Genomic DNA, 13,729 nt, shown 5'->3' on the forward strand with positions numbered 1-13,729 from the left:
ACTTTTATGAAACCGAAAAAAGTCTGGCACAATCAAACATCAGACCTTTACACCATATTTACAACCTACTACTGTATGTGTTTAATTACTTACACATTAAAGAGGCATGTGAAAGCACAATGTTAAGTCATTGTGCTGAGACACATGGACCCTTAGGCTGAAGTTAATTGTTTGATTACAAGATTGTAAATGAGCATGAAACATCCTGAATGTCTCATGCCAAGAAGCCTCCTTTCAGCCATTTAGATGATCACTGGGCTGCATCCAGCATTTCGTATTAATATAATTTTTTAAGCAAGCCTCTGTTTTTCCACCTTCTATTTCAAATGGCTTGTGGGATTGATTATATAGTCTTCACAAACCTGCTTAAGTAGATTATAGTCTTTATGGAGCATGTAATGAAATCTTTGATGGCAGATCATTTCAATGCAATGTTTTGTGCATATTCTGGATTTGTAAGAATAGTTCTGCTTTATGTGTGTGGGTGGTTTTGTACAGTATTGTCTGGTTTTAAGTGATCAGAGGTGAAATAAATTGGGGGAAAAAATAGATTTGCATTGAAAGAATTTTCTACAAAAAAAAATTACAAATGTAGATAGATAAATGTACTTAGACAATTTCTTATTTTGGATCAGTGAATTGGGCCCTGTAAGATCTGCTTTTTTCCCACTAAATTAAATTTTAGTAATCGAAAAACATTTTTGGTTAATATCATGAAATTTGATACAATTTAGCAGCAATTTATTAAAAGTTTAACAAGTTTTTTTCACAATTCTGTTTTATTCTACCCAAAATTTGTGTTTTCTATTTACATTTTTCTGGATTTCTTTTTAGGGGTTTAGTTAAATTTTAATAATCAAAAAACCATTCAAAAAAATTATACACATTAAATGCAATTTATAAAAAGATTTACAAAAAAAAAATTACATAAATTACATTCTTAGGGCACCAAAAAAAATAAAAAATCTTTTTTTTTTCTTCCAAATTTAGTTTTGTTCTTCATAAAATGTTTTCTGTTTAAATTTTTCTGGATTCCATTTGAATGATTTAATTCAATGTTAATAATCTATTCAGTTAAATTCATATATCTCATTAAATAACAATTTAATTAAATTACATATTGTACAATAATATAGCCCTATGAATTTTTTTTCCCCCATAAACTCTGTGTTATGTGTCACATGCATGTGTGTGTTGTAGACAAACCACTCATTCACACAGACACACATTCATATTGCAATTCGATTTACTTTACAGCCCTCCATGACATTACGTGTTATACATTCTGTGATTCTATCCACGAAGTGTGTGCTGGTGAGCTGCCATTATCCCAGCGTATGAGATGTTTGAGACTTGTCCACAAAGCCATCCCAGTTTCCTCCGACCAGCTGCCCCTCCCTCACAATAGCCCCCTGTTCCCAGCACAGCCCGACATGTATCTTAATGCAGTCAACATCTAGCGACTGAGCTACCATTCACTCTGGACTATAACGTTTCTATTAGCGGCTTCATCATACGCCTGTTCCGCCTCCCTGAGAATCAATAACCCGCAAACAACGTGATCTCGTTCTCGCAACGTCACACCACTCACCAACGAGAGAGCATTTTGGATTCGTTTATACACATGCCTCATTTTATGGCGTTGTAATGTTGAAATGGATTTTGGCCCCCATCTGCACTGTCGAGTAGATGGGGTCGGCCCCCGCATAGCGTGTGCTATCAGACTGTGTCGCCGAGGTCAGCTCACTGCTGACACAGAAATGACAGTTTGTATTACCGAGAGACACACTTCATGCAGTCATATCCTCTGGTCATGTGTGCAGAGGTTTGAATCATGGCTACATGCGTGCCTTGGGACTGCCTGCAAGTTGTTTGTGCAAAATTTAAAACATGAATACTTGCTATGAATGTTACTATGATGTGGAACTTTTAGCCTCTGTTTAATGATGGTATTTTTCTTGAAGGATTAGTTCAACCAAAAATTTAAATTCTGTTATTTAATTACTCACCCTCATGTCGTTCCAAACCCGTAAGACCTTTGTTTGTCTTCGGAACATAAATTACGATATTTTTGATGAAATCTGCGAGCTCTCTGACCCTCCCATAGACAGTAAGGAATTTACTGTGGTCAGTGCAACGGAAATGTAGCAAGGACATCGGTAAAATATTCCATGTAACATCAGGGGTTCAACCGTAATTTTACGAAGCTACGAGAATAATTTTTGTGCGCAAAGAAAGTAATGAATAAATTGATATCATCAATTCTTTTCCCATGAGTTACCATCTTCCACCATTTCAGAGAGTACCCCAGAATGTAATCAGTTTAATGTGTTGTTTACGTTAAGCAGACAGCGTGCTCATGCTGAACGTAAACAACGCTGAATTGTTAAATAAATTATCATCATTTTCTTTGCACACACAAAGTTTTCTCGTAGCTTTGTAAAATTACAGGTGAACCCCTGATGTCACGTGGATTTTAACAATGTCCTTTCCTACCTTTCTGTGCGTTGGTCATGGTAAAACCCTTGCCGTCTATGGCGGGTCAGAGAGCTCTCAGATTTTAGCAAAAATATCTTAATTTGTGTTCCGAAGCTGAACAGAGGTCTTACGGGTTTGGAACAACATGAGGGTGACTAATTAATTACAGGATTAAAATTTTTGGGTGAACTATCCCTTTAAAAATTTTTTTTTTGAATAAAACAGTAGTTAAGATTTGGACATTTCAATGCATTTAAATGTATACTGTGACCTTATGTATTTTTTATTTATATGTACGTTTATTTCATTTTCCACAGTATACAGATTCGCTTAGACATTCCTTAGTAATTGTGCACCTTAAGACCAGGGCATTTATTAAAATTTAGTTATGACGTAAATAGGGTCCAATTCGATTTCATGTTGTCTTTGAAAGCAGTGGATTTAGCAAAGCCCCGACCGTTGCCGTAAATAATGCCAAATCAAGTCCAGCTGTCATCCTGATCTGTACTTGTACTGCTAGTGCGGTGATGAGTGCCAGAGTGGCCTGCCTGTCCCTGTACAGAGTCTCTTGGATCAAAAGCTCAGGCACCAACAGATGAAGAGGATTATGGTCATTGTTTTCTCCAGCCTTTTCTCTTTCTTTGTGATGAATCATTTATACGGTCCTCTGGCTGACACTGTTGTTCAGTAGTATCTTGTTCCACAAGTTATGGATCAAAGTTTTTTAAACATTTCACCAACATGTGCCACAGAATTCTGTTTTTAAATTTAGCCTAACATCATGCTATAGGACCTATTATAACAACCAGTCTTGGGTCTCGTAAATATGTAAGTTATTTTCTGCTTGAGAGTTGAAAAGACAAAAAATAAGAGTAAAAGGTCATTATGACTTGATATTTCGCAGAGTGACTTTGAACCTTAAAGGAATAGCTCACCCAAAAATGAAAGCTCAGTCATTAATTACTTCATATAGTTCCAAATCCATAAGACTTTCATTCATCTTCAGACAAATTAAGATATTTTTGATGAAATCCAAGATATTTCTAACCCTTCATAGACAGCTATGCAACTGACACGTTCAAGGCCCAGTAAGGTAGTAAGGACATAGTTAAAATAGTCCATGTGACATCAGTGGTTCAACTGTAATGTTATAGAGCTACGAGTAATACTTTTTGTGAGCAAAGAAAACAAAATTAACCACTTAATTTAACAATTTCTTCTCACCCCTGTCAGTCTTTGATGCACATTCAGGAGAGTACCACAGTGCATTGTTGAATAAAGTCTTTGTTTGTTTTCTTTGCACACAAAAATGTTCTCGTTACTTCATAAAATCACGGCTGACCCACTGATATCACATGAAATATTTTAATGATGTCCTTACTACCTTTCTGGGCCTTGAATGTTTCAGTTGAGTTGCTGTCAGAAATATCTTGGATGCAGGGTCTCGGATTTTATCAAAAATATCTTAATTTGTGTTCTGAAGATCAACGAAGGTCTTACAGTTTTGGAATGACATGAGGGTGAGTAATTAACAAAATTTTTAATTTTCGGGTGATCCCTTCAAATGTATTTAATTTTTTTAACATTGCTGCTAAAAATTTTCATAGTAAAATGTATTACCCCTGTGTTTAAATCAGTAGATTCTGACATAGCCATAGTAATGTTATGTTCCTGTGGCCCAGATGGGATATCACATTGAGATTGTGTTTTGTTTTGACATTCTGGATTTTACAGTCATCATCATTCCATCAGATCCCGTTCCATTATTCAGTCCGGACATTCCCACCACCCCCAAGCACGGGCTTAGGACAAAAAGTACAGTCGCCCCCCCCCCCCCTTCCTTTTTTGGCATCCCTGCTAGCAACGGCAAGGTTGGGGGGTTTGATATGAGGATGGTCTAGCGGCAGCGGAGGAATGCTAACAGATAGCTTTCTCTGGGAATTATAGACCTCCTTGAGCACAGTCAGCAAGGAAAGTTGTGTAAGTGTTGTCTGTTTTTTGTCTGTCCTTTTTTCCAGGCACTTTGTTTTTTATCATCACATTCAGTTCAGGACTGCAAGCTCACCACTCAGCTAAAATATGAAATTGTTTCAACATGGAGCTTGAACATTCAGCGGTAGTGCAGCTGTGCAGGAAACATTGGCTGTCATTCTCATAATCCCTTTGTATTTTATGAGCTCTTCTAGTTGTAATTATGTCTAGCAAACTTGTCAGTAAATCTAGTGAAGATCTGCATTTGTGATTGTGTTAGAGCAGACTCAGGCGATGATATCCTTCCAGGGGAATGAAATCCCCCCTCCCGGAGTCTCTTAATTTGTTCCCGTTTATTGCACCATGTCAGCTGTTGTGAGGGAGGGTCCTGGCTAACTGAAATGCCTGGCAACTGTAACCAAGGGGCAGGCATTGCTGCGCTTGGGCACTGGTCTGTGTAAGTGACTTGAAGCAGGAAGGAAAACGAGAATGAGGGATAATAAAACATGGAGCTGTAGGAGACAACGGGAGAGATGGAAGTCTTTGATTATTTTTGAATGGGGAAAAATCTTCAGGGTGTGCAGGAAGAGGAGGATAATGAAAAAAGAGGGAGAACATTGGAAAGAAAGAGAGAGAGAGAGAGAACAGTGTGCTGGGAGGAGTTGTGTGAGAAAGAGGACCTCAGGTGCCGCTAAAAGGGGAGGGAGGAGAGTTAGAGAGCGAGCGAGAGCGGGAGAGAGAGGGGAAAGGGAGGAGGGAGCGAATGTGATCGAGAGGCACAGTGGAAGAGAGAGCGAGACTGTGAAGGGGAAGAGGAAACTGAGCCACTCACAGCATCTCTGAGCACCAGCAGTGAGGGGCTGCTCTCTTTTCCTCGGCTGGTTTCTGATTTGCCGCACAATTTGGAATAGATCTGTTCAAAGTCTTATTGTTCTCATCTTTTTACTTGAATTCTTAATTTCAAAGTACAGTTTGCATTGTGCACGCTCGGCGGGAATTGCTGTCAACCTGCTTTGGCTCACAGGTCGCCGAGAGCTGACAAGGACAGAAGAGGTACGCAGATCTTCCAATTTTGGGAATGGACTGAGTATTTTAGAGGCGACTTTACAGTATGTGTTACAAAGAAGTTGGAGAAGAAGCAACGAGGTCTACCTCAAAAGGAAAGAAGCTGGGCATGTACAGCTAATCCGATGCAGAGGTTGGCATGCTATGTGATGTGCAAACGGTGGACTGAAACCAAGAACATGTGGATTTAATACCTGTCCTGATGCGAACAGTGGAGACACCTTCACATAAGCAGCTATATACCTGTTTCGGAAAACACAGGTCTCTCCTTTTTTTACGTGACCTGCATTTATCCGAGGCCCAGTGAAAGTTCATGAAAAGTAAATGGATTGGGGGCAAACAAGACCGAAGCAGTCGCTGTGGCCCCCCAGAACACGATCTTGAAATTTTGATTAGTTCCGTTTTGCCTCACTCAGACTCCCGCAGGCTATGAGCTGTGCTCTGCGCAGTGATAGCTCTGGCAGCTCTCATATGGTGTTCTGTGTTTGTTTAGAGTGTCTGTGTTTTGATTCGGACTATAGAAACCCAAAGGGGGTCAAGACTGGCCAAGAGGACAGTATTCCAGAAGCAAAACATGGTTCATGTTACTGTTTGATGACAAACTGATATGATCAGATTTTTTGGAGACTTTTGCAACTCTGAAATTTAATTTTTGTGGACTCAGGAGAAGGTCTGACCCAGGAACTTTCTTCATATATATTTTGTTACCTTTATTGGTATACCCCTTCTACAATTCTACACATTTTACCCTTAAGAGGATCACTTAAAGGAATTGGTCAGCTTCACTGAGGGTGCTGTGGACAATATTGCCAACTGGCCTTCAGCACAGATATGCAACCCTTTTGTTTCCAGCAGCCATAGTTTTGTTTGCTGAGGAAATATCTCTGCCTCACAATTACCGAACTGCTCCTAAGCATGACTGATTTCAGAGGAGTGCTAGGCACCTTTATTTCTTCTCCACACGGACTGTATTGATTTTTGCCAATGCTCAATTCATTGAGATCCAGCCATGTGAAAGACCGAGGTAAAGGGGAATAGGCAGAAGATTGAGATCAAGAAAGCACAGACACAGGATCACATTGCAGGCCATCTACACTGCGTTTCGGACAACGGAACCTTATCCAAGTGGACAAGGTCCGGGACAATGAACCGGTCGGAGTTGATCGAACCGGTCCCCACTGTAAACAGCAGCCTTAGCAGTCACTTCGGCGTGTCCCTAAACCACTCCTGCCCCCTAGGCTGGGGGCAGAACAAGGTCATGGAAGCTTGCGTCATAGAGACTGCTGTCATTGTGTTGCTGACGGTGCTCATCATTGCTGGGAATTTAACGGTGATCTTTGTGTTTCATTGTGCCCCGTTGTTACACCACTACACCACCAGTTACTTCATCCAGACTATGGCCTACGCTGATCTGCTGGTGGGGCTAAGTTGCTTGGTTCCAACCCTTTCCTTGCTCCATTACCCAGCTGGTGTTCAAGAGCCCCTCACCTGTCAGGTGTTCAGCTACGTCATCTCTGTTCTCAAGAGCGTTTCGATGGCTTGTTTGGCTTGCATTAGCGTGGACCGCTATCTGGCTATTACCAAGCCCCTCTCCTACAACCAGCTGGTAACACCCTGCCGCCTTCGCTGCTGCATCGTTCTCATATGGATCTACTCTTGCATGGTGTTTCTCCCGTCTTTCTTCGGCTGGGGTAAGCCGGGGTACCATGGGGATATCTTTGAATGGTGTGCCCACTCTTGGCCCACTTCTGCGCTCTTCACTGGCTTTGTTGTGTGCCTGCTGTACGCCCCTGCGGCCCTGGTGGTCTGTTTCACCTACTTCCACATCTTCCGAATCTGCCAGCAGCATAACCGAGAGATCAATGAGCGACGGGCACGCTTTCCCAGCCAGGAGATGGAAACTGCTGAAGGGGGCAACCACACAGGCCACGGGCCAGACCGGAGGTACGCCATGGTGCTCTTCCGGATCACCAGTGTTTTCTACATGCTTTGGCTCCCCTACATTTTTTATTTCCTTCTGGAGAGCTCCCATGTGCTGGACAGCCCTGCCCTCTCCTTTGTGACAACCTGGTTAGCAATTAGCAACAGCTTCTGCAACTGCGTCATTTATAGTCTGTCCAACAGCGTATTCCGGCTGGGGATGCGTAGACTTTCACAGACACTCTGCTCCTCCTGCTCTTTTAGCCCCTGCACTCATGATGACAAGGACTTTGGAGAGCCAAAGCCAAGAAAGAGAGCAAACTCCTGTTCCATCTGAAGATCTCGAAGGGTTGCTTGGATCAGTCATACGCTGCTAAGTGTTGTTGCAATGGATTTTAATGTAATTGTAACTCTTGGTCGTTAGAAGAAACTACCAACAGTGAAACTGTCTAATAGTCATCTGATCTACATTCCCTTGTAAATATTAAGATAACACCTGCCTTGGTCTTGTAAATACCACAGAATGGTCACTGGCCACAACTCATTTGACAACCTAGAGATATGCAGTTTTTAGAGCATTTGTGAGCAAAAAACAAAGCCAAGGGGTGGGTTCAAAAGCTCTCGCTTGTGATGGCTCTTTCCAAATATAGAGCACACTTGCTATTTTTAGACACATTACCCATGTTGCTGGATTGGTTGTTTTGATGTTTGTTGAATTAGTTTTGTGTCGCAGCTGTAACTGTAAAAACAGTTGCTTTACAAAACGATGAGAGCTTAAAGATTTCAACTAGCTGGGTATTCTCCTAGTGGCTTTTATGGTACAGTGTATCTTGAAACCTAAATAATCACAGGCAATTCACGTCAAAAGCGATGTAGCAAAGGACAAACAGCTTGGTCTGTGTTTATTTTTTCAAAATCTTCATTCTAGATCTGATCTTTTTGTAGGAAATCTTGAAATACCACATGCGCACAATATCAAAAAATGCCTGTAATAGATGTGGACTGTAGTTTAGAACCCCAGAGATGTAAAGCCTTAGCTGTTTGTAATTAGACCTATTTGCCTGCAGTGACCCTTTGAGAAACATGCAACACAGCATGTTTTATTTTTGAGTTCATATTTTTGCCAGATCAGCTTTAACTTACCTTGACCTTCATATTACCTTAAGCTGAGCTTTTTTTCACTCACTTTAATGTATGAATGTCCAAACAATTTTTTGTCTAAAGTCTACAAATTGAATTTTCATTCTAGCTCAGTTTTATCTCTCTTAAAGAGATGTTGTTTAATTAATTTATTTTTATATTTTTTTTAATGAGAGAGTTTTAAACAGTTGATGGGAGAATATAATTGTTTTTCAATTTAAAATGCATGTAAATTTTACAAATATTTTTTAAATACCCAAAAATGACATACTTATAAATTAAATTATAAAATTATATAAATTTTATAAATTGTTTAGTTTTTCTTTTATTCTGTTCTAGTTTATACATTCCAATTCTAGTTAATACATCCCAATTATTTTCAAAGATTTACTTATTTTCCTTACATTTGTGTGACTCGTAATATACTACTTGTCATATTTATTTCTGCAATGAGTATTTTTGTTATTGTGCATCAGCCATTATTTTTGTGACGATTCAGAGACTACAACATATGGCTGCTTCTTTTTGAATTATAATACTTGGGTATTGTTTGGGGCAGCGTTACACTCATTACTTGAGTCTAGTATTGGTGGTTTAGTAAGAAACTGTTTTTTGTTGAAGATTTCTTTGTGCATATTTCAGTTTGCTTATGCCTGTGAACTTTATTTGCTGATGGATGTTACAGCCCTGTACATGCTGAACTTCGCAGCTCTAAAAAAAAAAAAAAAATCACAATACAACAACTAGGGTAGTTGATGTGCATTAGATAATGAAGAAAAGCAAAGGTAATAGGAATAGACTCTCTTTCTTTCAAATTAAATGGTGAGGGTGTTCTTTAATTCTCAATAACAACTTAAAGAGTAAATTGACACTATTTATTTATTTATTTATTTTTCAATGTCCAATGGATATGAAACTGATAAAATAGCGGTATATTCCTGTATTCATTTTGCTGATGAACCTATAATGTCTGTGTCCTTTTTTTTTTTTTCTTGATTATGAGAATAAAAGAGAATAAAAATACAATATATATATATTTTATTAGTTCAGAGATTTTTGTTTGTTTGATTTTGTGAGACTCTTTGGTTTTGCTGTCGCTGCCAGTACAATAAATGTGAACCGTAAACACTGGTTTATAATGAGTGCATCTTTTATATGTAGTTAATCTGGATTGCACTTAAATGAATTGACGTTTTAGCGCTTCTCATTCTCTTTCTAATTTGTAGCTTTCTTCGTTTCTGCTTGTGATCCTGATATGTCCTCCATCTCAATGTACATCGACCGACTGTGTAATGTTTCTGGATAGGTCCATAGAGTCTGGTCAAAGTTTAAGTTGCTCATGTCCTCTAAGGCTTCAGGGCAAACTGATCCCAGCACAACGGCCCCAGACTGCACACACAGCAGGGCTGGCACTCGATGACTGCCTCTAAAAAGGTTACAGCTCCCTTCAGAAGGGAAATTATACATGTGCAGTTAGAGCGAGGGGGAAAATGAAGTGACCTTTTTGAAATCTAATGAGCACATCAAATGTTTCCATGATCATGGGAGGCTTTGGACCTTGGCACCAGCATGAATAAAACATGAGTGCTCTCAGCGGTCACTAACAGTACGTCTCATTCCGCTTGCTTACACTTGTTATGTGACCTTAAAATGGGTACAACATCCTACCTGTATCTTTATTATTACTCAACCCAAATACCTTTTCCTCTTTGATTTGAAGTGACAATTTTATATCTGGCTGAGGTCTCATTGAAAAGCAGTGTTAGTCTTACTCTGGGAGATTTGAGAGCCTAGCGGATCTTAATGGCTGTGTGGAACGATGTTTGGCCGGCACAGCTGCTCCAGGGCACTGCCCTTTGCCGACATTGAAGGTAATGCATGCCTCGTCACAGACGCTGACAAAAGAGGGCTTGTTTTTTGGCAAATGTCTTAGTACAGGTTGTTTCAGGCCGTTTCTATTTTTTACCTCACAAAATAGCTGTTTAAAGTTAATAATTGGCATTTGTTCACTGTCAATCAAGTTATTTGTGATTAAAAATGATCTTGAATAACCATTGTAATGGCCAGTATTATAGCTCTTTTTTTGTCTGTATTCTATTTATAATTGATTCATAAGCTCTCAATATGAGTAGTTTCTGAATTTGCTTCATTTGGGTTTATTTCAGTTACATGTTCAGTTTCTTTACACACAAAAGAAATTGTCTGATATATTATAAATTAAACAGGGAACCTTCTAACTTGGTACATTATGAAATAATTAATTTTAAGAATTAGTGACAGACCCCAAACTGGGTCCAAACAATACATTTTTAGTTTGAGAGGTCATGTTTTTTATATATATATATATATATATATATATATATATATATATATATATATATATATATATATATATATATATTACACTACATCATAAAAATCATATTAATATAATTAAGTGGACCAGCTCAAAAGAGGCATTTATTTATGAATCAGACTACACTGGTTGAGCTATATGTTTTTGATTCACTCACTCTTCACAAAGACAACATCATAAGAGTCATATGATTCAGTTGGACTACAATGCCCATGCTCAATGTTTCTCATTTTGTTCAAAATAAGTCTGTTAATTTTAAGAATAACAACAGGGACCAAACTGTGCCCACATTATACATTTTTAGTTTGAGTTTTTATGATTCATGAAGTGGACCAGCTAAAAAGATTCATTTGTGTCTGTGCCAATAGCCTTGTGGGCAGCACGTCGAAATATAGCGCCGTTGCACTTTGCGCATCGCGTATTTGAGTCCCGGCTCATGGACCTTTCTCGATTCCGTCCCTCCTCTCTCTCTCTCCCACTTCGCTTCCTGTCTATCTACTGTCTTATCAAATAAAGGCAAAAAAAAAAAAAAAAAAAAGTAATTTGTTTGTGAATCAGACTACACTGGTTGAGCTGTATATTTTTGATTCATTAATGTTTCTGAAAGAATCAGTTCATGAGGCATTTGAGTTAGACAATCCCAATGTTGTTGAACTACATCCAACACAGTTCTTGGTAGTATTTTTGTACACACAACTTTTTATATCATATTCAATTCAAGTCCAATTGTTGTTGGACTAGATTCAAAAGCCAGCACTGCCATTGAATAAAAGATTGAATTTAAGAATCAATATGGTGATCATTCAAATGAGGGATTGCAGTAAATTGAAACATAATATTTTATGCAGTCCTAGAATTGATATGATATGTATATCTTATTGCAATGAGACAGGACCAAAGGTTTTTTAGTGTTTTGTGGCTCTCCAGGTTTCAGGGCCTCATTATGGCTCCTCTTTGGTCGAGACTCTTGCTGATGCAGCCTGCACAAGAAAGCCTAATGTCAGCGAGATGCTGGTGCAGGTTGAGCTGAGGATAACTAAGCGCTGGTCCCTATAGTGTATTTTTAGACCACATTCTGGTCATGCTTCTGTCATGCCCCTGACCTTTTTTATTGCACTTTCAGATCAAGATTTGAGGTTAGGTGCTAAAAGCAAAACAGGCTTTATGCTATGCTCGTGCAAATGTTAAGCGCACATTTAAAAACAGTAAAGACAACATTGCTCTGTTTGCTGCAAAGTCAAGAAAACTGTAAATATGATTTAAAAGATGAATATGAGACAAAACTACAGAATGTCACATTTTATTATTGGGTGTTTCAACACATAAATGTTTTACCAGCTCAGAAGATCAGCACTTTCAGAGTTCATCCCACTATCTGATGTGAGACTTTGACACAGAGTTACAGAGGCTACACAGCAAGATACAAGCTACACCTCTAACAAGCACCAAAAGTAGAAAGGCAGCATTAGAGTTTCCAAAAGCCAGTTTGGAACAGAGTTTTATGGAGAGATGAGACAAAGATTAACCTTTATCTAAGTGATGGGAAAGCAAAAGTGTGGAGAAAAAGGGAACTGCAAATGATCCTAAGGCATACAACCTCATCTGTAAAGCATGGAGGAGGTTGTGCATGGCTGTCTCTAGAACAGGACCTCTTAATTTTAATGATGACTTAATGTATGATGACAGTAGCAGAATGAATTCGGAAGGGTACAAAACCATCTTGGCTACAAATATTCAAGAAAATGCCACCAAACTCATTAGAAAGCACTTCATATTGGATCAGAACAGTGACCCAAAACACCCTGCCGGTTCAGTCAAGAAGTTTATCAGGGCAAAGAAATGGAAAGTCTCAGATTGCCCAAATCAGTCTCCAGATTTAAATCTGATTGAACATGAAATTCACCGGCTGAAGAAGAGACTAAAGGCAGAAACTCCCCAACATTTAGAATTGGCTGCATTAAAGGCTGGAAAAAGCATTTCAAAGGATGAGACCAAGAGTCTGGTGATGTCTGTGGGTCACAGATTAGCTGCTGTGATTGCGCGCAAGGGATCTGTAACTAACTAATAGCTTTTAATCTTTTACATCTGCCTTAAGTTCATCTGTCCCAATACATATGCTCACATCAAATAGTGTAATGAACTCTAAAAGTGCTGTCCTTTTAATTTGGTACAACATGTATGTGTTGGAACAGCTAATAATAAAATGTGACATTCTGTAGTTTTGTCTCATATTCATATTTTAATCATATTTGTGAATGTCTTGACTCCACAGCAAACAAAGCAATTTTGTCTTTACTTTTCCAATACTTATATATAATAGATATGCAGCTACTAGTGTTTAAAACCATGTCTATCAAATTAGTTTGCTGTGTTGAGTCTTGCGTTAAGTAGCATTTGCCTGTAAGAGCGAACAATTTCGTGATTTCTCTTGGTATTGCTTCTTTTCTTGTATACTTGAAGACATTTGTTCACCCTGCCAGTCTTTCATCCATATTCATGGACACAACCGAGTGGAGCTTACCGTCCAGGCCTGTGAATATTTATGAAAATCCTCTGCGTGCCATATTATGAATTCCTTTTAATATTAATCTGTGCCGCCACACAGCTTCAAGAGGCGTTCTCCTCCATCAAAAGGCTTTGAGTTACACGATGGTGAGCGGAAGGAACACCTGCCCCTCTCGGTTGCTAATCAAAGGTGAAGCACTCACGCTCCTCGTCGGACACAATGCTAATCACCATTGTCTCTGTACCTAATGGCTGTTTATTAGGGCTCCTCTCTCTTTCACTCTCTTGTGGTGT

The 13,729-nt window shown here is 39.0% G+C and overlaps 2 protein-coding genes across 4 annotated transcripts in view; both read left to right on the plus strand.

The window, feature by feature from the left end:
* rabgap1l (RAB GTPase activating protein 1-like) overlaps positions 1 to 13,729 on the plus strand; it is a 98,476-nt gene that overhangs the window by 30,419 nt on the left and 54,328 nt on the right. The window lies entirely within an intron of this gene.
* LOC109047676 (G-protein coupled receptor 52-like) lies at positions 2,618 to 9,354 on the plus strand. The gene has a single exon (XM_019065351.2). It carries the CDS (start codon positions 6,659 to 6,661, stop codon positions 7,769 to 7,771), a length of 1,113 nt encoding a protein of 370 aa, XP_018920896.1. The 5' UTR covers positions 2,618 to 6,658; the 3' UTR covers positions 7,772 to 9,354.

This window comes from Cyprinus carpio, chromosome B22 (assembly GCF_018340385.1).
Source record: "Cyprinus carpio isolate SPL01 chromosome B22, ASM1834038v1, whole genome shotgun sequence".
Classification (NCBI taxonomy): Eukaryota; Metazoa; Chordata; class Actinopteri; order Cypriniformes; family Cyprinidae; genus Cyprinus; species Cyprinus carpio.

Bases quoted from the DNA above. Each gene is read 5' to 3' on its own strand.
- LOC109047676 (XM_019065351.2), top strand. From the start codon at position 6,659: ATGAACCGGTCGGAGTTGATCGAACCGGTCCCCACTGTAAACAGCAGC.